The sequence below is a fragment of the Syzygium oleosum genome, unplaced genomic scaffold (genome assembly GCF_021117445.2).
Source record: "Syzygium oleosum isolate NSW1041296 unplaced genomic scaffold, Sole_v2.1 Sole_v2.23, whole genome shotgun sequence".
Lineage (NCBI taxonomy): Eukaryota > Viridiplantae > Streptophyta > Magnoliopsida > Myrtales > Myrtaceae > Syzygium > Syzygium oleosum.
Window position 1 is genome coordinate 4,914,513 of NW_026607507.1, and position 22,164 is coordinate 4,936,676.

General features: G+C 41.9%; 4 protein-coding genes across 6 annotated transcripts; 2 read left to right on the top strand and 2 right to left on the bottom strand.

Annotated features, from left to right (window-relative positions):
- The first annotated feature begins 561 nt into the window (after positions 1-561).
- On the top strand, positions 562-6,379 carry LOC115682298 (homeobox-leucine zipper protein HDG2). 3 transcript variants are annotated; one of them, XM_030606481.2, is made up of 14 exons: positions 562-951; positions 1,143-1,478; positions 1,510-1,721; positions 2,025-2,263; positions 2,359-2,476; positions 2,710-2,898; positions 3,109-3,552; positions 3,690-3,791; positions 3,933-4,133; positions 4,233-4,407; positions 4,615-4,886; positions 5,295-5,390; positions 5,487-5,878; positions 6,007-6,379. In XM_030606481.2, the coding sequence occupies exons 3-13, from the start codon at positions 1,611-1,613 to the stop codon at positions 5,856-5,858; spliced, it is 2,319 nt and encodes a 772-aa protein (XP_030462341.1). In that variant the 5' UTR covers positions 562-951; positions 1,143-1,478; positions 1,510-1,610; the 3' UTR covers positions 5,859-5,878; positions 6,007-6,379. The 3 variants fall into 3 exon arrangements, with proteins under 3 accessions (XP_030462341.1, XP_056177475.1, XP_030462342.1); XM_056321500.1 differs by having other exon boundaries at positions 1,143-1,721; XM_030606482.2 differs by lacking the exon at positions 1,143-1,478 and having other exon boundaries at positions 1,589-1,721.
- A 473-nt stretch (positions 6,380-6,852) lies between these two features.
- Positions 6,853-8,765, bottom strand: LOC115682300 (uncharacterized). Its single transcript, XM_030606485.2, has 2 exons — positions 8,116-8,765; positions 6,853-7,417 (listed from the first exon to the last, which is right to left on the bottom strand). The coding sequence occupies exons 1-2, from the start codon at positions 8,437-8,439 to the stop codon at positions 7,238-7,240; spliced, it is 504 nt and encodes a 167-aa protein (XP_030462345.1). The 5' UTR covers positions 8,440-8,765; the 3' UTR covers positions 6,853-7,237.
- Positions 8,766-8,768: 3 nt separating this feature from the next.
- On the top strand, positions 8,769-11,705 carry LOC115682301 (uncharacterized). The gene is made up of 3 exons (XM_030606486.2): positions 8,769-8,936; positions 10,805-10,884; positions 11,450-11,705. Exons 1-3 carry the CDS (start codon positions 8,823-8,825, stop codon positions 11,517-11,519), a joined length of 264 nt encoding a protein of 87 aa, XP_030462346.1. The 5' UTR covers positions 8,769-8,822; the 3' UTR covers positions 11,520-11,705.
- Positions 11,706-12,370: 665 nt separating this feature from the next.
- Positions 12,371-14,729, bottom strand: LOC115682299 (septum-promoting GTP-binding protein 1). Its single transcript, XM_030606484.2, has 6 exons — positions 14,266-14,729; positions 14,006-14,129; positions 13,813-13,909; positions 13,620-13,659; positions 13,429-13,512; positions 12,371-12,713 (listed from the first exon to the last, which is right to left on the bottom strand). The coding sequence occupies exons 1-6, from the start codon at positions 14,584-14,586 to the stop codon at positions 12,549-12,551; spliced, it is 831 nt and encodes a 276-aa protein (XP_030462344.1). The 5' UTR covers positions 14,587-14,729; the 3' UTR covers positions 12,371-12,548.
- Positions 14,730-22,164: the final 7,435 nt, after the last annotated feature.

Below are 22,164 nucleotides of genomic sequence, written 5' to 3' on the forward strand. Positions count from 1 at the left end.
GTGAAGCTACCGTATCTAAATTATAACAGCAATATAAATGTGAATAGCTCGAAGAGACACGAAGAAATTGTTGAAGTTTATCCCATATTGATTGTTGAAGGATCTAGTGGTCAGTTTATAAATGTGAGGGAAAGTCCCGCTCTTTGAACTAGCTTTTAGGATAAAAGAGGCTCAAGACCACTCAACCTTGGTATCAGAGCGCAGGTTATCAATAAATCTGGACCCAACAGTCACTCGAAGAAGGTTGTTGATCCTCCGAGTACGAGAAACAAGTCTCACCATTTAAGCTAACTTTTGGAGATGAGAGAGATCAAATACCACCCAATAGAAATGTATATTCATATTGGGAGAGATACGTACATGTATTCCAAGTTAGGTGCATTGGGAGTTTCGTAGCCGTCATTCGATGCACCATACTCATCTCATCTTCTTCAATTCTCTCTCTCTCTCTCTCTCTCTAATATCAATGTCAATACAGAAGCAGCAATTACACCTCCCTCTCCGCCATTAAATGCTGTTGCACCCTCTCAATACGCTCTGCAATTACTCTCTCTCTCTCTCTCTCTCTCTCTCTCTCTTTGTTTCTCTCTCTATCTCTCTGCCTCACTTTCCTCCATCTGCTCCTTCTTCTTCTCTCTTTCCCTCTTCTTCATCTCTCTCCCTCTGTTCTTTTTTTCTCTCTCTCTGCATCTGCCCCTCCAACCTCAACTCCACCTCCTCTCTCTCTCTCTCTCTCTTCCCACATCAATTTTTTTTTTGGTCTGACTTCCCACTTCATTCGCGTACGCAAATATGCGTTCTTAGTTCTCTCACCACCACCACCAACTCAGTCTATAAAACAACCCTGAGAGACCCACCAGAACAGTGGCTTTTGTTCAAAGAAGCGCAACCGAACAACCGGATCTAACCTCTCTTATCGAAGCTTTTACCAACACCGAATGCCTTCCTGAGGTAGGTCAAGAGAAAAATTCTTTCTCGCATGCGTTCGCTTTACACTACTCTCTATTTCTAGTATGGAATTTTACCTAAGGAAAAAGTGGGCTTTGATCTTGCAAGATCACTGTTGGGAGAGGGTTTCTTGATGCGAAACCCTTGCACTGAGTCTTATATTTTCTGGGTTCTCTCTCCTTTCTTGTTTGCAGATATAAGAGCGCACGTACGAGAGAGAAAATCTTCTGGAGAATGTTTTGGAAAAGAAAAGGAAAGACAGAGAATGTTCTCGCTAGATTCACTCCGACATCTTAGGAGGCGTTTCATATGCTTTTAGCCTGATTTTTGTCTGCCAAAAGAGACCGTTTCACAAAAAATTGTCAACCTCTGGCTTTATCTTTAGTTTTTTAATTCTGCTTTTCTCGTGCACTGGCACTTAATCCCCCTCCCCAAAAGAAAAATATAAAGAAAATTCGAGACAAAATCTCAGGGTCAGCTCAAATACCATTAGTTTTCCTAAGTATAGGACAATCTAGGGGTTCAAAAAGGTCAAGCCAAGTATTACGAGTACTCAGAAAGTCTAAATAATTTCCTATGCTCAACAGTGCTGAAGGAGAGAAGAGAATATAATCAGGATTTGCTTCACTTTTGGAACTAGGGTTTCTAGCTTCTTCGCTAACATGCCAGCCGGAATCATGATTCCGGCAAGGAACATGTCGTCGTCGCCCATGATCGGGTCCAATGGAAATGCCGGCGGGTATGGATCGTCTTCCAGGCTCACCCTCGGTCAGGTAAGCTCATTTTTGTGCCCTTATATACTCTTATAATTACCCTAACTTCTCTCGGTGCATTATGGGGAGTGTAAAAATGAGAACACTATGTGGTGATTGATCCTCAGTACTTAATGTTTTTTCTAAACTCGAATCTCATTTACCGGAAATTCATTTTTCCGTTCCCAGAACAACCATCTCGAGATTCAAGAATGCATATTAGACGTCCGTCACATAGGAAAAAAAAAATCGTTCAATGGGCAAAAAACCCCCACATCAACATACCAAAATCACCTTACACGAGACATGTATATGTTTTCGCAGCCAAACATGATCGAAGGCCTTCATCATCATCAGCTTCACCACCCGTTTGACATGGCTCAACAGACCGCATCGGAGAGCGAACTTGCTCGGCTCCGAGATGAGGAGTTCGAGATCAGCACAAAGTCGGGGAGCGAAAACCAGGAAGGTCAATCCGGAGACGACCTGCAGGATCTTCAGCGTCCCAACAAGAAGAAGCGTTACCATCGTCACACCCAGCATCAGATCCAAGAGATGGAAGCGTGCGAAGCTGAATCCCTCTGTTAACATAATCGTCAATTTTGTTTCTAATTTCTATATCATTTTTGTAAAATGGTTCGAGGAAAATATTTCGCAGTTTTTTTAAGGAATGCCCGCATCCAGATGACAAGCAGAGGAAGGAACTCAGCCGTCAATTAGGCTTAGAGCCTTTGCAAGTCAAGTTTTGGTTCCAAAACAAGCGCACTCAAATGAAGGTATATTCAATTACCGAAAATAGCAAATAAAAAATATGCACGTGTAAATATATGATATAATCCGTCCGTAAGGTCTTACTTACACTAAATTTGCGGATAATTGCAATATTTTTGGTCTTCCAAAATAGGAAGTGGGCTTTGCCCTAGTCAAACCTATGGTTATTACATAGTGCTGGTCTTGCTTATTGCACTTGATTATAACTAAGTTAAGTGCATTTTTTTTTGTCTCGCAGGCACAGCACGAGCGCAGCGAGAACACGCAGCTCCGAGTGGAGAATGAGAAGCTTAGGACCGACAACATGAGGTACAGAGAGGCGCTGAGCAATGCCACGTGTCCCAACTGTGGAGGGCCGACGGCCATTGGAGAGATGTCATTTGATGAACACCACTTGAGATTGGAAAATGCCCGTCTAAGAGAAGAGGTACATCGATCCACTTCTTTTCCGTATGGTATATATATGCTTAGATTATAACAGCTAATAGCATTGAATGTGTTAAGTTAGAAGTTATAACTACAGGCCTTATATATTAAACATTGAATAGATGGTACTTATGAGCGAAGACTTAACATAAAAGTCGAATTCTCGCACTCTAATGCACACATTCTTACTTTGTATCTATTTATTTTGCAGATCGATAGGATTTCAGCAATTGCTGCCAAGTATGTGGGCAAACCAGTGGTGAACTACCCTCTTCTTTCCCCTCCGGCTCCTCCTCGTCCGCTCGAGCTCGGAGTCGGAGGTTTTGGGGGTCAATCTGGTGTAGGAGGAGAGATTTATGGAGCTGGGGACCTTCTCAAGTCAATTGGTGCCCCAACAGAAGCTGACAAGCCGATGATCATCGAGCTGGCGGTCACAGCCATGGAGGAATTGGTCAGGATGGCCCAGATGGGAGAGCCCCTCTGGAGTAAGAGCTTGGATGGCACTTCATCAAGTGTGCTAAATGAAGATGAGTACATGAAAACATGTCCCCGAGGTATCGGACCGAAGCCTGCTGAATTTTACACCGAAGCTTCACGAGAAAGTGTTGTTGTCATTATGGATCATATCAACCTTGTTGAGATTCTCATGGATGTGGTAAGGGTTCTATTAGTTCTCTTCTTGGGTGCTCCAAATCGTGAAGCATTTCTCGCTTTTGACTAGGTATTGATGCACAGCACCGAAAAAATTGAATTCATTCTCAACATGATATCTCGCATTTACTATTTCTGCAGAACCAATGGTCGACAGTGTTCTCCGGCATTGTCTCACGAGCCGCAACATTGGAAGTACTATCAACTGGAGTAGCTGGCAACTACAATGGAGCTTTGCAAGTGGTATACATATTTATTTATTTGTCAAATGGTTACTTAGGATTATACTTTGTTGATAGTCCAAAATCACATGAGCACGAGTAACCTTTTGTTTTTTCTTACAAATTCTGTTTTCTGAGCTCTCTAAACATGGAATTAATGCAGATGACAGCTGAATTTCAAGTTCCTACACCACTTGTTCCAACTCGCGAAGTTTACTTTGTTCGGTACTGTAAACAGCATGGTGATGGGACTTGGGCTGTCGTCGATGTTTCCTTGGACAATTTACGCCCAAGCCCGATTGCCAGATGCCGAAGAAGGCCTTCAGGATGTGTTATTCAAGAAATGCCGAATGGATATTCCAAGGTAAGAAGAGTCTCCATGTTGTAACTAGGGCTACATATGTAACCCAAAGCATTCAATTCAATTTGCTACATACTTATTTACTCTGTCGTTGTGCCCTAGGTGACATGGGTTGAGAATGTGGAAGTGGATGACAGAGGAGTCCACAGCTTGTACAAGCAGCTTGTTAATTCTGGCCATGCCTTTGGGGCTAAACGGTGGGTCGCCACCTTAGATAGACAATGTGAACGCCTTGCGAGTGCCATGGCAACAAATATTCCCAACACCGACGTTGGTGGTAATAATATTTTCAATTCTATTTTGATCCCTCAATAGTAATTACGCGTGCATTTCTACTTCACTTTTGTAAAACACAAAAGTTTCAGGTTGTCATTGGCTAAAGAACCATGAAGTATTTTGTGCTAGCTAATGAATGTTTTGTTAGAGGTGGTCTTGCTAGTTGTTACACTCATTTTCAACTCAAGAGTTCACTTATATGTGGCAGTGATCACGAGTCAAGAAGGGAGAAAGAGCATGCTAAAACTAGCGGAGAGAATGGTGATAAGCTTCTGCGCCGGAGTCAGCGCGTCTACGGCTCACACATGGACGACATTGTCAGGGACGGGAGCCGATGATGTGAGGGTCATGACCAGGAAGAGTATTGACGATCCGGGTAGGCCCCCCGGTATAGTACTGAGCGCTGCGACTTCTTTCTGGCTTCCGGTGCTGCCAAATAGAGTCTTCGATTTCCTCCGTGACGAGAATTCTCGAAGCGAGGTACCAAATTTCCTTTTCCCTTAGTTATATATGCTGATACCAAGTCCACGTCCAAGTCCGTCCTTGTCTCTAGATTCGTGGTTCTAAGGTAGTTCTAAAAGTTATCTCTAAATGAGATCATCTGTCAGTTATTCGACTCAAGTAACGATTTTCTGCTACTACTCATGGTGAACCTGCCTTTTTCTTTCGTAAACAAGACAGTGACTATTCATGAACAAACATTGGTAATCAATTAATTATAAACTGCTGAATTCTACATTCCAGATGACATTGGAGGCTGGACTCTTGTTGTGATTCTAGTTAACGTGTTATTCTGGGGAAAACATAGTTTCTTCTTTTTGCTGTGTTCTTCAATCCGAGATTACCTATCACTGCTAATTAAATCATTGCTGAATTGCTGTGCTACAGTGGGATATTCTCTCGAACGGAGGGGTGGTTCAAGAAATGGCGCATATTGCAAATGGCAGGGACACCGGCAACTGCGTATCTCTACTACGAGTCAATGTCAGTTTATCAAACTTCCATTGTCAATACTGTTACCAAGTCTCCATGTCCTACAAGATCAGTCATCTCATCCTTCTTTTTACTGTATTCTCTTAGAGTGCCAACTCAAGCCAAAGCAACATGCTGATCTTGCAAGAGAGTTGCACCGACTCTGCCGGTTCCTTCGTAATTTACGCTCCGGTGGATATCGTAGCGATGAATGTGGTGCTGAATGGCGGGGATCCAGACTATGTCGCGCTCTTGCCCTCGGGGTTTGCAATACTGCCTGACGGTAATACCGTGCAAGGTGGCGATGATCAACAGGCAGTGGGATCTGGTGGTGGGTCTCTCCTCACAGTGGCGTTCCAGATTCTGGTCGATTCAGTTCCTACAGCTAAGCTCTCTCTCGGGTCAGTTGCGACTGTTAACAATTTGATTGCTTGCACCGTTGAGAGGATCCGGGCTTCATTGTCGTGCGAAAGTGCTTAACTCTGCAGTCTAGTGTCCAGGTAAGTTAAGATTCTTAAAAGAAAGTAAGGGGCCAGCATTATTTGATGCTGTTTTGGTTCCATCAATGAACTGTATGCACAAGATTTTGTTTATTTGTTATACGGATCTGGGTTGCAATGTTTTGCAGATGTAGGACATCACAAAAGCAACGTCAAGAAAGAACAAGCAGCTTTCTATGTTTAAGCAGAAACGTCAGCTTATATCGAATTTGGAGAAGTCAAGATCGCACCTTATTTGCAAGGATTAAGGGGTTCGGGTATTGACTTCCAAAGGACAAAGTGAAGATAGAGAAACTAACACGAAACATTCCATTTCCCGAGTTTCGACTTTTCATTTAACCAAGTTTTGAGAACTTCGGTAGTTTAAGCTAGCTTAGAACTGTAGCGGTAAAGTTTTCAGTTGCGTGCTCCATCAAAAGTTCCTTTGGGTTATTTTTTATTAATCCCCTTTCATAGTAACCACCCATTGCAAGTGTCAATGATAAGAACGATACTGCTTCATTTGTTGTTCTCAAATTTTCTTCTCCGTTGTGGCAATGTCCAAGCAATTTTAAGTTGGCTCCTAAAACATTGGATCAGCATATCGTAGCAGTTGGAAACTTCGAGTGAATAAGAAGCGTTGACTCAAGGTTTTCAGAGGATGCGTCGCTTACCTTTTAACTTGCTGGGTATGACACGCGAAAGGAACGGAAAATCTCATGACCGATATAGCAGTTGCGTGAATTTCTGCTACCGCTATAGTCTGAGATGCATAAAGATAACTGAATAATAACAGAAAGAAAGGATGATGACTGACTGCATAAATCGCTTGGGGAGGACACCAAATCATGTCAAAGGTTGTGATATTCCCGTTTTCACAAATCTCTTGTTAAACAATGGCCATGCAGATTTTAGGTTTGGAAGGAATCTGCAATATAACCGCGCTATTCCTGATATCTCCAGATTTACAAGCAATGAACAAGAGATTCAGAGTGTGGAGAGAAATCAATCAATAGTAAAGTTAAACCGTTCTAGATGGAGAAATTGACAACCAAATCAATGACATATTTTACGCCAATCAACTCATAAGCAGCATAAGCAATTGCAGCTTCTGCCACCTGCACAAGCAATTTTGGTGCAATAAAAGTTATTTCAGGTGAGTGAACAAAAAAGTGCCGCCAAACCAAACTAAGTTCTTCCCAGATGATGAGTTCAATTCCAACGTGCAACAGCTTTCAGAAAAAAATATCATAAAAGGCAGCCCCGAGATCAGAAAATTTCCTAATTCGCAACATTCTCAATCTGATATCACTGAAAAGAACTGAATTGGATCTGGAATTGGCTAGAAAGCGCAGGACGTCCACAGCGCGGTGTCATATCTCAAGCCCTCTTTTTCCTTGCCAATGCAGGTTTCTTGCTGATGGTCGACGTAATCTTGGTAGAACATGGCAGCAGACCCCTCAGAAAGGCCAGCAAACTGAGTCCCAAGAAGGGGAAGTACACCATCAGCAAGTTATCCGATGCTTTACCGGACCCAGTCAATTCCGACATAATAGCAACCTACAAACAGGAAAAAGTCCGTTTGCATGAAATATCAGAGCCAAGAGAAATGCATTATACTTTTGCATTGTTCTGTTTGCCAGAAATCCAACAACAGTATCATGTAACAGCTCAAAAGCAGAGTAGATAATTTCAATCCGTGCAATTCACGCATTTCGTTTCATATCGAAGCACTCTTCAATTCGGGGAAAGCACTCATGTATCAGTTGCGTATACATCTTTTCGCAAAGAGATCGGCAGACAACAGATCTCGTCCTACAAAGCAGCAGGGCCAAACTATTTACCGCTTCGCAGGGTTCGAAATAAATAGCTTACACTAAACAATTGGGTTGCCTTAACAGCCTAACCATTACCGTAACGAAGGTTGCGATAATAATCTATAACCAAATTCAGATACCATGTTGCTGTCTTTGTCGGGCTACTCGACATGGAAGGATCCACTCAAACAATCAATTACCTACTTCATAAGAATGTTTCCCAAAAACCAAACAAAATCTTGGTTCGACTGCTCTCCTGTTTGAATCAAACCCTCTAACAGGTCAAAGCCCGCATTAACTTGATCGACACCGAAGGTCAAGAAACAAATTTTTTTTCGCAAGAAGCAATTCAATCAAGCCATACCCAGCAGGTAAAAGTTACAGCCTTTGCCTGGAAAAAGCTTCCTCACGATGTCAATGACAATGCAGACAGTCATTTACCATGGAAGTGGCCGCGGAGACGCCGTAGATCAAGCAGGTGGTGCCGAACCAAGGCCTGGCGGCCAGGATGCCGTATAGGTTGAGGAGGGAGAGCGGCCACAGGAAGAGGAGCTCGAGCCAGACGAGGCCGACGAAGAAGAGGGGCTTCTCGGCGACGAGGTAGTCGCCGACCCGGGCGGCGTACCAGGCGCTGAGGTCGACGAGGGCGCGCGGGAAGAGGGGCTCGGGGAGGCACGCCTGGGCGTCGAACAGGGGCGCGCACACGGCCACGACGAGGAAGAAGAGGAACAGGATGGCGTCGACCAGCTTCACCAGGGCACCCATTTTCCCCTCGGGGTGGGATTCGTTCGTTCGTTCGAGAGAGGGGCGGTGGTGGAAGGTGGAAGGAGACTGGCCGCGCCGTGTTTATGTAGATATGGGGGAATCAAGGGGAGAGGGTCGTGAGGCCATGGGAGGAAGTGGCGGAGGAGTGCGCAGTTCTTTCTTTTTGCAATTTCCACATGGGAGGGAAGGTGTCAGTGACAGAGAGGCAAGGAGGATCCGGCCCGGAATCTCGATCCGTTTCCGGGCCCGGCCCATCGGTGAAGTCCGACCCGTGCCGAGATCGTCGTCTTCTTCTGTCCCTTCTTCTTCTTCTCCAGCTGCTCCTCCTCCTTTCTCTCTCTTCTGCGATTGACTGTGGAGAGGGAGAGGGAGAGGGAGAGAGGATGAGCGAGACGAGGCCGGTGCCGAGGAGGGAGAGCCCATGGGGACGGCCGGAGGGGGACCACCGTCAACCCAAGGCCCATCGCTGCAACGATCGAGCTGAGGACGTCGTTCAAGTATATGCCTCTCTCTCTCTCTCTCTCTCTCTCGCTGTGATCTTTTTTTCTGATTTTCTCTTGTGTTTCGCCGCACCATCTTTGAGGTGTTTGCTTCGATTCATGTCCCTTCCCCGTCGCCGAGGTTAGTGAATTTGCATTCAACGCACGCGCACACCCACATCCTGTCGGTGACTTCTCTCTCTAATTTAGCTATGGCGTGCCGAAGAGTTGGAGTGATGCAGTTTGTGTGTTTTTCAAAAATGCTTCTGTGGGTAGGAGCCGTTACTGGAACGATCGTGGCGGTGGTAAATTTGATGAGGGTGGGGACGAGACGAAGTCAGGATGGTGGTGGAGGTGATGATGGTGGAATTATCGGTTTGATTGTCAGTGCAGTGGCTTGTGTAGGATAAAGTACCAAAAGAGCGGAGCTATCTCCATTACATGATGAATTTTCTGGACTGTCAAACAACTAACTCTGGATTTAATTCCGATGAGTTAGATGACTTGTGATTGGGTCCCGTTTCCGGGATCCTGTCCTTGAACCAAAACCGAGGCCTTTGTGGAGTTCCACTACGGCATGTCTAAGGGTATGTGTTCTGGATCAGGAATGGTGTCCTACTACGGATGTAGTCGTACGTGCATTTTACTGCAATGAACTGGGTTTAGCTGATATGAACCAATAATACTCGATGCCTCTAAAAGCAGCTAAATTGTGTCTTTTCATAAGGAAGACGCCACCTCGATATTCACTGAGTGTGCCTGAGCTCTCACTCGTGCTTAGCGCGACTCGACGACTGATGGTTTTTATTTGTTACTATTCTGAAGAGGTGAACTGGCAGTTTTTACGAGGGAATGCTCATTAAGTTTGATTCAACCTTTGATAGTGTTGTTCAATTTCTAGGATAAGGATAATGGATGACTCTTTTGTATTCAACTGAGTAAGCACGAGAGAGATTTTTATTATCTTCTCTCAAGCACGGGATCTTCTTTTTCACGAGCTCTCTGATTTGTGGCAAGGAGGTATTTTTTAACAATTGTTACTATATGTTAGTCATCTTGTTGAAGTTGAGAGAGTTAGAAGGGGCAGGAGTACTAGAGCAATACCTGCAGCGCATCCCTTTATGGCAAACAGTCCTTTATATCTAGATATATTGTTCTGCAGTCTCGAAAGTTGGTAAGTCGTAGTATCTTCAGTGTCAAGACATGCTTGCTGTTTTATCAAAGTAAGTTGACTGACTGTCTTGTTGATAGTGTGGATTAATGCGAAGTTGCAGAGCACCAAAATTTAAAATTACAGAGCAATGAATGAGTATCAAGAGAAGTCAAGCAAAGAAAGGCTTCTTTGATCATTTGATGCTCCCCCACCTCCCGCCCAATTAAGAGAAGCTTCAGCTTCTCAACCAGATGATTCACATACATCGCCGGTCATCTTCTCGATGTAGGATAATGCAATCCCAGTTTCTTAGCATTAAAAAAGGAAAGAGAAAGTAGTAAAAGGGAAGGTTTCATGCTGGTTGAAAATAAATTTTATATCGTTTGTACATAGCTTTTATAGTTTAGTTGATCTAATTAACTAGAATCCATATAATTATCCCCCACCAACCCACTTAAAAGATAAGAAGGAAAGAGAAAGTAGTAACAGGGAAGGTTTCATGCTACTATTCTTTTTGTTTGCATGCTCCCTTTCTGACTCTTTTATTTGAAGGATCCATGCTCTAGAAGCTTCAAACTTCCGTTTGAAGTAGAATTAGTTGGATATTGTCATCTTATTTTTTGGGTTTTAGAATGAATTGAGGCTATGTTTTGCTAATGATCTTTGAATTTAAGAATAGGTATATCCGCAATTTATTTGCTGCACTATGCCCACTTCACTTTCATCTGTGCAGGCTTGTTTTGAAGGAAATCCATTCAAGACAGTCCCAGGACCCTTCAAGCTCTTTTGGCAATGCATGCGGTCAAAACCGGGGTATGTTTTTTTTTTTTTGGTTGTACCTTCTGTGTCATAGAAATCATGCCTTTAATAATAGCTGTTGCTTAAACTGCGTGGAAAACACTGATTTTCTTCTTGGGACCTAATTCGATCTTCATAGATATCTCTAGCTATTCTTACGAAGTTCATCTGTTCTTCTCTTGATATCATTTTGACTTGGTGCATTGTTTATATGGTTTTACTTTCTGGAATTCGAATGAAAGATGTCTTACCTTACACCCCTCCCCCCTCCTTCCCGGTCCCTCTTCTCCCCTCCTGATTTTCAAACTTGACTCTCTTCTCAAAGGCATACTATAATCCGGCTGCAGAAAATTTAAAAGTTACTATCAAAACGATGATCGTTAGATTATCTCTTCTTATAATATAGAAAGTGAAGGACGCTTTGAGCCATGAAATTGATGCGCCTTGAGTGTGAAACTGTCTTTTTTTATGCAAAGAATACCCATTCTTTTCCTGGTTAGGACACATAATGCCACTATTGCCACTATTGCATCATTAGCTGCTTTGTAGCTGCATTCCCATGAAAAGTTGTATTGTGCAGGGAGGAGCCAACAGAGCCATTCTACTACTTGGACTTGGAGTCCCCAAAGAGAGAGGTTAAACTTGAATGACACAACCTCTTTTAGACTATGATTGCCTTCTGTTTCCAATCTCTGCCTCTGTTCTTGTAATATCTGTGGATGAAGACGGGTTTTTGAAGTGCAGCCAGTTATTTTATTCTAGTTTTATTTTGTGTGTGTGTGTACTTATCCACACCAGCTAATAAAATGAATCTTTAACTTGGTTTTCTTTTCCTATCTGGGAAGAAGCAGGCTATTGATCGCGTCTTTTACAGTTCTTGTTATTACTGTAGACAATGTGATGATGAAGTTGCGAGTTCAAATTGTTCGTAAAAGAAAAAAAAATTAACTGAGGAAGCAACGAGGACTGGAGCGAGTGGTTGTGTTGAGAGGCGGCTGCAGGAGGAGCAGGACAAGGCGACACTAGTTGTTAGCCTAGGTTCGAAGTTCCGGTGGTCAGATTATTGGGTTTTGGTGAATTTCCTTTAGCAATCTGTTTCTTTAGCCAGTTCAGCTATACGATCCTTAGTATCCTAAACCTGAGAAGGACAATACATATCTTTCAGAGGAGCAAAGGGTTAGTCCCTTTAGTTGTGTGAACTAAACCGAGAAAAATTATGATACAAGGAGATGAGATGGGATGGAAGTTTCACATAAAATTGTTTTGATCGTTATGAGATTGATGGAAATCTCCAGGAATGTGACGATTTTGATAAGATCATCCCACAATTCTGATAAAATGGTCGTTTGGCCTTCATTTTTCAGAATTTCTTTAGGCCAAGATTACCAGCATAGTCTTTGGAGTGAGCAGAGCATCGAGTTGCCTTCTCATCCTGTGGGGAGAGAGAGAGAGAGAGAGAGAGAGAGAGAGAGAGAGAGAGAGATATTGATGCTCCCTATCAGGTATTTAATTCCTTCGTCAAAACTTGTTCCATACTTGATTTTATTGTCGATCGCCAATCGAAATGCAGACGACACAACTCGAGATATTGCTAGGAAGATCGAGGCGAGCCTCTAATTCCTTCCCTAGCGACACCGGTTGCCTTGACGAACCAACTATCTACAAGAGACAACAACACTCTAGAAGTCGATGATGGGCTCTCCGATCGTCAAGTTACGCTCCACAGTCCACGGCAGGTCGAACAGCTTCGCGGTTATGAACTTGAAGATCTTGTTGACATTGATGTTGTAGGTCGCGCTCGAGAAGAAGAGCGTGGCGTTGAGGGCCTTCGCGTACGCCCTAGCCTGCGAAACATCACAAAACGAAAAATACCGTCACGAACTCGTCGAGCTCATTTTCTGAATTGGGTGGCAAACCTTCTAAAGATATTTCAAGCTCAAGTTCGACGATAGTACCAAGTCTTCATAGTCAGTCCCATCGAGCACCTAACGCTATCAATCGAGGCATTATTCTAGCCGGGACCATCCCCTCAACGTTGCCTTGGCCTACCTCATCACTCCCTTCCTTCCATTATTGCGACCCGTCCCTTTCCCAAGTCCCACGTTGCCCTACCTCTTCAAAGTCCAGCACGTGTGAAATGTCTGAAAATCGAAACCCCCTCGATGTCTTCTCGACCCGATTGAGATTGACCATTGAATTGTAGGTACGCGCACAAAGATCATTCGATGCTGCTGCATCTGCATCAGGCCAAACTGCCCTTTTTCCTTCGGACCGCAATTTGGCCCTTAACTTGCGGAAGAATGTTCCCCAAAAGCTACAGGCGAATGATCTTCCCTCAGAGAAAATAACTGGGTGGGGATTTGGGGTCTAATCTTTTTTTAATATACCCCTAATTTCGATCTTCAAGTGGGTCGTTTGGGAAGTGGAAGTTGGATCGACAATGGATTGTTCTCGCTGCTAATTTCACTAATTTAGGTGTCGGGATGGATAAATTGAGGCATTCTAATTTGGAAAAAGAAAAAAAGAAGAAGCAACAGATGAATCGTGGGAAATATTTACCTGGCTAGCTATCGTCCACTGCAGATCTATGGGCAGCTGGATGAAATCATCGAACTTGGTTCCTACTATGATCGGGATTGCCGTCTGCCCCAATCAGCAACCAGCATTAGCGTCCCAGAAAAATGATTCATATGTAACTTAGATTTATAATAATGTAGGATTAGTCTCTAAAAATCTTTAAAAAAAAATACCTGATTCCACCTCCTTGCTTGTTGATACCAGCTTATGACACTGCAACACAAACAAGCTCTCACGGTTACTTACTTGAGGATTAATATAATTGTAGCCTCTAATTATCCCAAACCCAGAAGGGATATCATCACATTATAGAGTTAATCGATCCAGCCGCCCGATTACCGGACGACCCGGGGACGAGACACGCACCTGTTGAGCGTGCACCGGCTCGTCAGGTCGAACATGAACAGGATCGCGACGCAGTCCTTGCAGGCGATCGGGACGTGATCGCCGGGCCTTCCGTCGCCTACGCACAACACCCAATCGAACAAGGAATACAGCAGCTTCAGATTCAATCAAAGCGACAGCGTATACGAGGAATGCCCGAATGCATTTTGTTTACCTTCGACTTCCCAAATGCTGTAAGAGATGCGTGCGCCATTGACCAGCAATGTCTTGTCCATTAGATTCAAGCCTTTCGTGTCCGAGCAATTGATCTCTTCTTTCTCGTCCCCCACATACTTTACCTTTCGCCAACCGCCCCAAAAGAAAAAAAAAACAATAAAATTACATCAGAAATTGCTAATGAGGACCTGAGGATGATCGTGTCAGTTTCACTTTTGCACCCGAACGAAAGATAATTCTTTCCATTGAAGGACTCACCACGAAGCTAGTCTTGCCAATCTGCTGATCACCCAGCAGGCCGATCTTCAGCGCCACCAGATCCGAATCCCCGTCGCCGCCTCGGCACGCCGCGGGGCCGGCCGACGGGACCCCGGACGACGACACGGGCTCCGTCCGGGAAGTCACCTTAGCGTACGGCAACATCCGGTACCGGCATCGCTTCCCCGACTCCTCCGCCGCCGCCGCCGCCAATGACGAGGAGGAGGATCGCGCGAGGATCTTGCGCCAGGTGCGGCAGAAGCACCGCCGGAGCGTCGAGAAGCGGCGATGGACCCGGCGTCCGAGATTGAACCGGACCATTTCTCCGTGCCGGGTGGTATGCTGGGTGGTGTGTTGCTAAGCTTAGTAGTGTACGAGGATGGATGTTCCTAGGAGGAGCGTCTCCCTTTCTTTATCGGCCAGGAAAACGGGGACGCTCGAGTGCAATCATGCTCGGTGTCAAAAGGAGGGGGTGCGATATTTTTAGGAAAGGTGGCGATGAAATTTAATTTAATTTAATTTTTGGGGCCCCTACCTTTTGGTGTTTCAATCAGTTGCAACGGACCTTGTTGCTACGAATGCGACTGATTTAACGGGCATGGTTGACCGGCGTGCTGACGGAAGGAAGGGGGGAGGAGGGTGGTGTGAATAGGAGCATAGTCCAAATTGCCGGCTGATTTGTCCAACTCGTTTGCCAATTGGAGGGGCAATTTGGGGGAAATTTTCGATGTAGTACGCCCCCCGCTCCTCCCAAAAGAAAAGGGCTAATTTGTCAACAATGTGTGATTTTAATCTGCAGGCTGCCTAATTTAAATAAAGTTTGGGCCCCATGGACTAATGGATTGATAAACCGACTTGATTGGGATTGATGTTGAGTTTCCGATTTGATCCGAATTGGAAGGTGTCGAATCGCGAGTTTGATCCGGTTTAATTTCTATCTCGATTTCTTTGAAATGACATGGGAATCGTAGGTTTTGAAACGTGAGGTGGGGCATCTATATGTACGGAAGAGTCGACGATATTATTTTTTTGCAATCCTAAATTAAATTGTATTTCGATAGTCTCAATTCGAATCAAATTTGAACTCGATTCGATGCAATCTAGCTGTTTCGCTCGAATTGGATTCGGCAACGAAATATCTTTCTCCGAAAGTCGTTTTTCGATTTTTATTATAGGAGACAGGTTCTGTAAGGACTCTGAATAAGAAATATTATGAGTAGACAAGAGAAGCGATAATTTTACTTCAAACGAAACCAAACGTACACAAACTGCGCCGGGATTTAATCGACGACAAGGCTTGAGAATGCGAAAATACAACGTTGGAATTTAATCGACGACGCGGCACCCAGGATATATTACAAAGGTACACGCTGGAATTTAATTGACGACGCGAGTCTGGAAATTAAAAGTACAGTGCGTGAAAGTAAAGATAATTAAAAGATAACAAGTTTGTTTGTGCGCGGGGGCTTTCTCCAGTATACGAACATTAGTATTTATGGTATTTACAACATAGCTGCCTATAGCAGTTTTTCAGCAGTTTTAGCCATGCCTTCACATTTCTGGAGATTTCGGTTCCAAAAAATAATAACATAATAAATTATGTGCGGGAGGGAGATGCAACTCGAAACTAAGAATAATAATTGTAGGTTTCGAACTTGATTCGGGTATTTGATATGGAGAGCAAAGTTGATGATACTATTTGTAATTTCCCATCATCCGTGTTATTTCCATACCATTGCTCTTAGAACTTGCATATATTATTTCCCATCATAATCGATCATGTTGCTGTATTTGCAACAAAATAATTGTTGATTGTGTTTTAACCATTTGAAAGGCTCTAGGAATTGCGCAAGGCATGAACATGTAGAGGTATAAGGTTATTAAGATTTTAACAACACTTTTTAGTGAAAAATAATAGGATGAAATCTCTTGTCCTTCGATACTTATTCTAATAGAAAGTCATGGTACTTTCACTTTCATATACATATAAAAGGCTTTCTACCTTAAAATGAAAATTTGTTGTGGCCATACCCATGACGGTATCTCAATCGTTCACCTGAGGTGCGATGGCAGTCTAACCCGACGACGTTGGTTGAATAAGATAATAATCGGTTACATACATTTAACTTAGGACAAAAGCCACTAAAAACCCTAAACTATGTCTAATATAACACATTTTACCTTAAACTTTTTTCTATGACACAAAAAATCCAAAACTTGTATGTTTGTGACATTTTTACCTTCCGTGAAAGTTCTGTCAATGAAAACCGTTAAAGATCTATCTTTATGGATGCCACAAAACAAACAATGTTGATATGGTGCCCACACGACTTAAGTGAAATAAAAAACGATGTTATTCTGGTCGAAAAATCATCTAACTGAACCTTGACGGAGGGTAAATGTGTCACCTAATTATAAGTTTGGGATTTTTTATGTCACAAGAAAAGATTTAGGTTAATTATGTCATGGTGGGCATAGTTTGGGATCTTTAATGTCGCAAAAAAAGTAAATGATAAATGTGTCACGATTAATATAATTTGGAGTCTCTTGTGACTTTTTCCCTGTTAACCTATTCAAAAAAAAAAAATAGTTCATTGGCTAGTGTTCGTCTTTCTCGTGCCGAACGCTCGGCGCCAAAAACGAAACCCTAACCAAGCCCTAATTGACCCTAAAGAACTCACTTCATCCCAATGCTATACAGTTGGTTCTCATCCTTCAGAGACTACGAGTGTAATAGGAGCATCCATCGACAAAAGAATCTGCACGAACCCCCTGATAATATCCATAAATGGCTTGTTTTGGTACGATCCCTCCGTCACCCCAGAATGAAAGGGGCGATCTCTATCTAGTTGATGTATGGAATATATGACAAAGGTGGAGTGTTGGAGTGAGTCGAATTACTTATCCCTCGGTTTATTAGGGAACTATCTCTCGGATGGGTCGATATCAATGGTGACTCATTATTTCGATGAATCATTTCTTCAGATAGGCTTCCCTTTTTTCGGAAGAAAAGGAGGATCTTTGCAAGAGTATAGACATAAGATTTCAGCTTTGAAAAGAGGATTTCCCCGCTTAATGGATAACTATTTGTTACCAATGAGAAATGTTTTCTCATCGGAAACCATAAATTTCACGTAGAATAGAAGAATTGGCTGCATGGTTTATCCGGGGGAGAGATCGAGCTTCAAGAAATAGTGAATGGTCTTATCAATACACAAATGTATAACTCCCTTTATGTTGTTTACGAAATCTGGTTCTTTTGGGGCTGTAGTTGATGGTTCTTTCTCAATTCCACCTCTGTAGCGAAAATTCCTTGTTGGGTAAGTTCTGACCCGCACGAAAAATACACAAGAAAAGCACTTTGAATTGTTGATTCATCGCCAAACCCATTAATAAGTAAGAAGATAAAATCTCAAATCGGCGATTTTCATAAACTTACTGCTATTTAAGCAATCTATCTTGGCTTATGTCTCCGCAACAACTACTTGGAAAATGGGGCCGCGAGCTACAGTCATTGGGGGCCAGCGTCGGAAACATGGAGCTCATAGAAGTCTACAGCCCACCAAACTATTAATCACACACCACCCCCACCCCTAATATCTTATTCAATCACGAATCTTGTTTGAGAACATATGTAGAATCATAGATTACAAACGTTAAAATCCGATTGGACATTGGAATGTAAGGTCACGATAAGTATATAATATTGTTATTTGCACGGTGCCTATTCAGGCAAAGATCTCAATGATTAGATGTTGGAATCTCCTTCCTGATACTCACCCTTTGCTCTAGAACTTATCGTATGTTATCTGATGACGATTTGGACAAAACCATTCGGTTTATAAGATCGAAGAGCCTTTCGTTTTCGAACTCGTCACGGAATTTGACGATCACGACTGTATTTTATAGTCGTGGACGACCCGTTTTCCCACACAACGCACATTATGGAGAGTTGCGTGCTGGATTTGCGATTGAGTTGCGAGAGAAACGTGTTGCCGATACAGACCGTATGAGTCCTCTAGTCCCTTTGAGAAAACGGAAGAAGAAAATGGTGTGCCGACTCGATCCAAGATTTTGGAATTGGATCAACTACTTCGAGAGCACTCGTCCGTAATCCAGTTACTGGTACAAATGAACCTCTCCTCAGGAGGATAGATGGGGCGATTCGGGTACTCACTTAGGGTCCCTTTTTTTTTAAGGAAAATTATTTTCGAGAAATTATTTTCCGACTTTTCGATGTTTTGATGACGATAAACTAATCGATCTCCATAAAAGGTTTGTCATGAACTGAAAACATCGAGTTTAGATTATGGGAAAATGACTTCTCTGACAAGATGAAAATCAATTTTTCTAAACCACTAAACAAATGAAAACAAATCAACTGATTTTTACATGAAGTTGTCGGTGAAACAAGCGCACCCTTTCAAGAAAAATTTCGTGATAAAATTTTTTTTTTCTAAGAAATTATTTTCCAGAAAAATATTTTTCCCTTTCTAAATTAGGGAATTCATTTTCAAAACTCTAAGCTTGCATATATTTTTCTATTGTAAATAATTCCGTTGATTGATATTTTCAGTAAACAGAACGTGTGAAAGTTAAAATCAATTCGCAAATTTTTTTTTTCACTCAAATCAAACACTAGAGCCTAAAAAGTCGCCATTCATAATTAGGTTGACCGGCCTACGTTAGAAGTGTCAGCTAACGAAGCATGTGCAGTTAGGACGTAAATTGTGGCAATCCAAACTCCTAGATGTTCATACACATACATACGTGGAGACCCTAGAATCCACACACAAATCGGGACCCGCGTGAATGATTGATACTTTTTAGGACGCTGATTGCTACTAAAGTGATGCCGACCAAGGCGAAGTCCACATCGTATGGTGCCCACGGTAGGCGTTATAGTCAAAGGAATTAACGTGGTGTACCTCGTGAGCACACATGAAATTTTTTTCAAATTGCGATAGGTAGTCGAATGATTTCGAGATATTATGTTACGTCCGAAAATTTCGTAATAATATATATGTAATATTGAAAATTTATCATGTTCGATAATGATATTTAGATTATAAAGCTAAGTATTATTTAACTTAGTATTCGTGTGGATGCATAGAAATCGTCGTTGGATCGCAAATTGTGAGACGCGAATTTGGAAACGTAATCGTTCCGAGTTCGATGTGTTTAGTATTTCTAAATGTTGATGTGTATGTTAATAGTAATACGGTATTAATTAAATTTACCTTTGTCTTAATAGTTAATGGATAATATTATTAGTTAAACTTTAGTTAATTATTGATAACCATTAATTAATTGCTAATTAGTGTTAAGGTGGGGGAAGATATTCTGTTTTTATTCTTAATTCTCACAAAAATTTCCTCAAGACACCTTACTCTCATGTGGCCTCTGGAGGATTCATGCATGACCATACTTAGAGGAATCAAATATGCCACATGCCCTTCTTAAACCAAGTTTCTTGCATTAACTTGACACCTAGCCACAAGCCATCATTACTTGGCTATTACTCATCCCTAATGTGTCTTGACTTCATACACCTGACCGTGGATGGAAAGAAGAAAATGCCACCTAGGAGTACATGCAATTATCCACCTCAAAGTCTACTCCCCCGTTTCATTTTCATCTGGGTAACATCGAAGGGAATTTTCACCCCAAACCGTAACTCTCTTCTTCACCGTCAACCTTTAGAAAAAATCTACTTTCATCAACACCCGATCCAAAATCTACAAGCTGGTTTTGGACATTCAGATTTAGGCAAGGTAAGTGAAGACTCTAGAATTAAGTTAGATGAATCTACTTGTCGCTTTTAACTTGGATGACTGGGATATGCTATCTTATGTGCTATAATATGGTAGATTTGGTGGTTGCTAGCTTGTTTTGCTAGCCTTGTACGTGTGCAGAATGTGTGTGAATTGTTTTCTTAAATTGTGGTATTATTGGCAAATTAAATTGTTAAATCTGAACCTGAAAACGTCATATATGAGGTGATGGTTGGATTTGTTTTTGCTAATTTCATGCATGTTCAAAAGGTACTTAATCATCTGACTTAAGTGGGGGTACATGTGATGAATGGAAATGATGAATTTGAACTTGGATAAAGTCATATTTAAGGTTCAGACTTAACCGTCATTTGTAAAAATCTATTGATTTCTGAACTGAGCAGATTTTAGCCTCAAAATCTGATTCTGTTTACTTCTGAACTGAGCAGATTTTAATCTCAAATCCTAATTATGTTTACTTCTGAACTGAGCAGATTTTAGCCTCAAATCCTGATTTTGTTTACTTTTGAATTGAACAGATTTTAGCCTCAAATTCTGATTCTGATTACTTTTAAAACTGAACAAACTTTATTGTCAAAATCTGGACAGGTCTGTTTTTGAGAACGAACAAATTTTCTATTAGAATTTGGACATGCCTATTTTGAAACCAAACATAATTTATTGTCAGAATCTGGACATGTCTACTTTTAAAACCCAACAAATTTTACTGTCATAATATGGACATGTCTAACTTTGAAACTGAGCAGATTTTACTGTCAGAATTTGGACATGTCTATCTTTGAAACTAAGCAGATTTTATTATCAGAATCTGGACATGTCTGCTTTTAAAACCGACCAGAACTTACTCTCAAAATCTGAACATATGTATTTTGAACTCGAGTAGGCTTTATTTTCAAAATCTGGACATATGTATTTTGAACTCGAGTAGATTTTATTTTCAAAATCTGGACATGTGTATTTTGAACTCGAGTAGGCTTTATTTTCAAAATATGGATATATGTATTTTCTAAACTGAGTAGCTTTTATCTCAAAATATGGATATGTGTACTTTTTAAACTTGAGTAGACTTTAGTCTTTTGAGTCTGAATCCATATTGCTTCGTACTTATTTGCTTGAATGATGCATTTCATTGCTTTAAGGGATATGTGATGTAAAAAGAAGGTGAGTATATGCATGCAAATACTTGTTTGTCATGGCTTGTATGAGAATAATATAATTTCTGTCACCTACAAATCAACGGTGATGATGCCCTGTGTGTCGGGATGCCCCGTTGGTCGTGATGCCTCGGAGAGTGTACCGAGATGCCTCGGGAGTCAAGATGTCCCATTGGTCGGGATGCCCCGGAAGGTGTACTGGGATGCCTCGGAGTTGAGATGCTTCATTGGTCGAGATGCCCCAGGAGTGTTCGAGAGGAAGAAGTAATGAACCTAACGCATGAGCATGAATGTTTTACATCATATGACTGCGTCTGAATGGAATTATTATGGAATATTGAATTGATTAGATCATTATGACATATCCAGATGGAAAATGTATAACATTTATTCAAGTTTTTTGCATACCGTTTGTTATGCATGTATATTGTTTGTGTCAGGTGAAGTGGTAAGCTGATTTTCCTAATTTAAAAATAGAGATTTCATTTATTGGGCCTCGGCTCATTCCTTTATTTTTCAGACGTGTAGGATGGATGTTCGACAGCCTGTGCGTTTTGGAGTTCCTGTGTATTATGAATGTGTCTATGCAAATGTGTTTGTACCTGAGTCCGAAGCACTATATACTAAATGTAGCTCTACTGTCTAGATCGACGTGGGATTTGCAGAATGGGTTCCTTGTTGTTTTGTTGCCTGGTATTGTAATCTCAACGGCGAGTTAGTTGGCCTGTTGAAGGGCTTCGACATGGATGATGATGGTCTCGAAACGGAGGGCGAAGTTATCAATCCATGACGTCATCAGACTTTTGTCCAATCATATTTTTGGAGTATAATCTAGTATGGAGATAGGCAACATCGACCTACTCAGACTTTTATTTTTGTGCTTATATGATGTTTGTCTAGACTTGTAAATTTGATAAGTTGTGTTAATAAGAAGCATAAGTACTTTGACT

Coding starts and splice junctions, on each gene's coding strand:
- LOC115682298 (XM_056321500.1), top strand. CDS start 1,611: ATGCCAGCCGGAATCATGATTCCGGCAAGGAACATGTCGTCGTCGCCC. Junction 4,408..4,614: donor TCCCAACACCGACGTTGGTG/GTAATAATATTT, acceptor TATATGTGGCAG/TGATCACGAGTCAAGAAGGG. Junction 5,391..5,486: donor TATCTCTACTACGAGTCAAT/GTCAGTTTATCA, acceptor GTATTCTCTTAG/AGTGCCAACTCAAGCCAAAG.
- LOC115682300 (XM_030606485.2), bottom strand. CDS start 8,439: ATGGGTGCCCTGGTGAAGCTGGTCGACGCCATCCTGTTCCTCTTCTTC. Junction 7,418..8,115: donor TCTCCGCGGCCACTTCCATG/GTAAATGACTGT, acceptor TCCTGTTTGTAG/GTTGCTATTATGTCGGAATT.
- LOC115682301 (XM_030606486.2), top strand. CDS start 8,823: ATGAGCGAGACGAGGCCGGTGCCGAGGAGGGAGAGCCCATGGGGACGG. Junction 8,937..10,804: donor GAGCTGAGGACGTCGTTCAA/GTATATGCCTCT, acceptor TCATCTGTGCAG/GCTTGTTTTGAAGGAAATCC. Junction 10,885..11,449: donor TGCATGCGGTCAAAACCGGG/GTATGTTTTTTT, acceptor TGTATTGTGCAG/GGAGGAGCCAACAGAGCCAT.
- LOC115682299 (XM_030606484.2), bottom strand. CDS start 14,586: ATGGTCCGGTTCAATCTCGGACGCCGGGTCCATCGCCGCTTCTCGACG. Junction 13,910..14,005: donor CAGCATTTGGGAAGTCGAAG/GTAAACAAAATG, acceptor TGTTGTGCGTAG/GCGACGGAAGGCCCGGCGAT. Junction 12,714..13,428: donor AGTGGACGATAGCTAGCCAG/GTAAATATTTCC, acceptor GATGTTTCGCAG/GCTAGGGCGTACGCGAAGGC.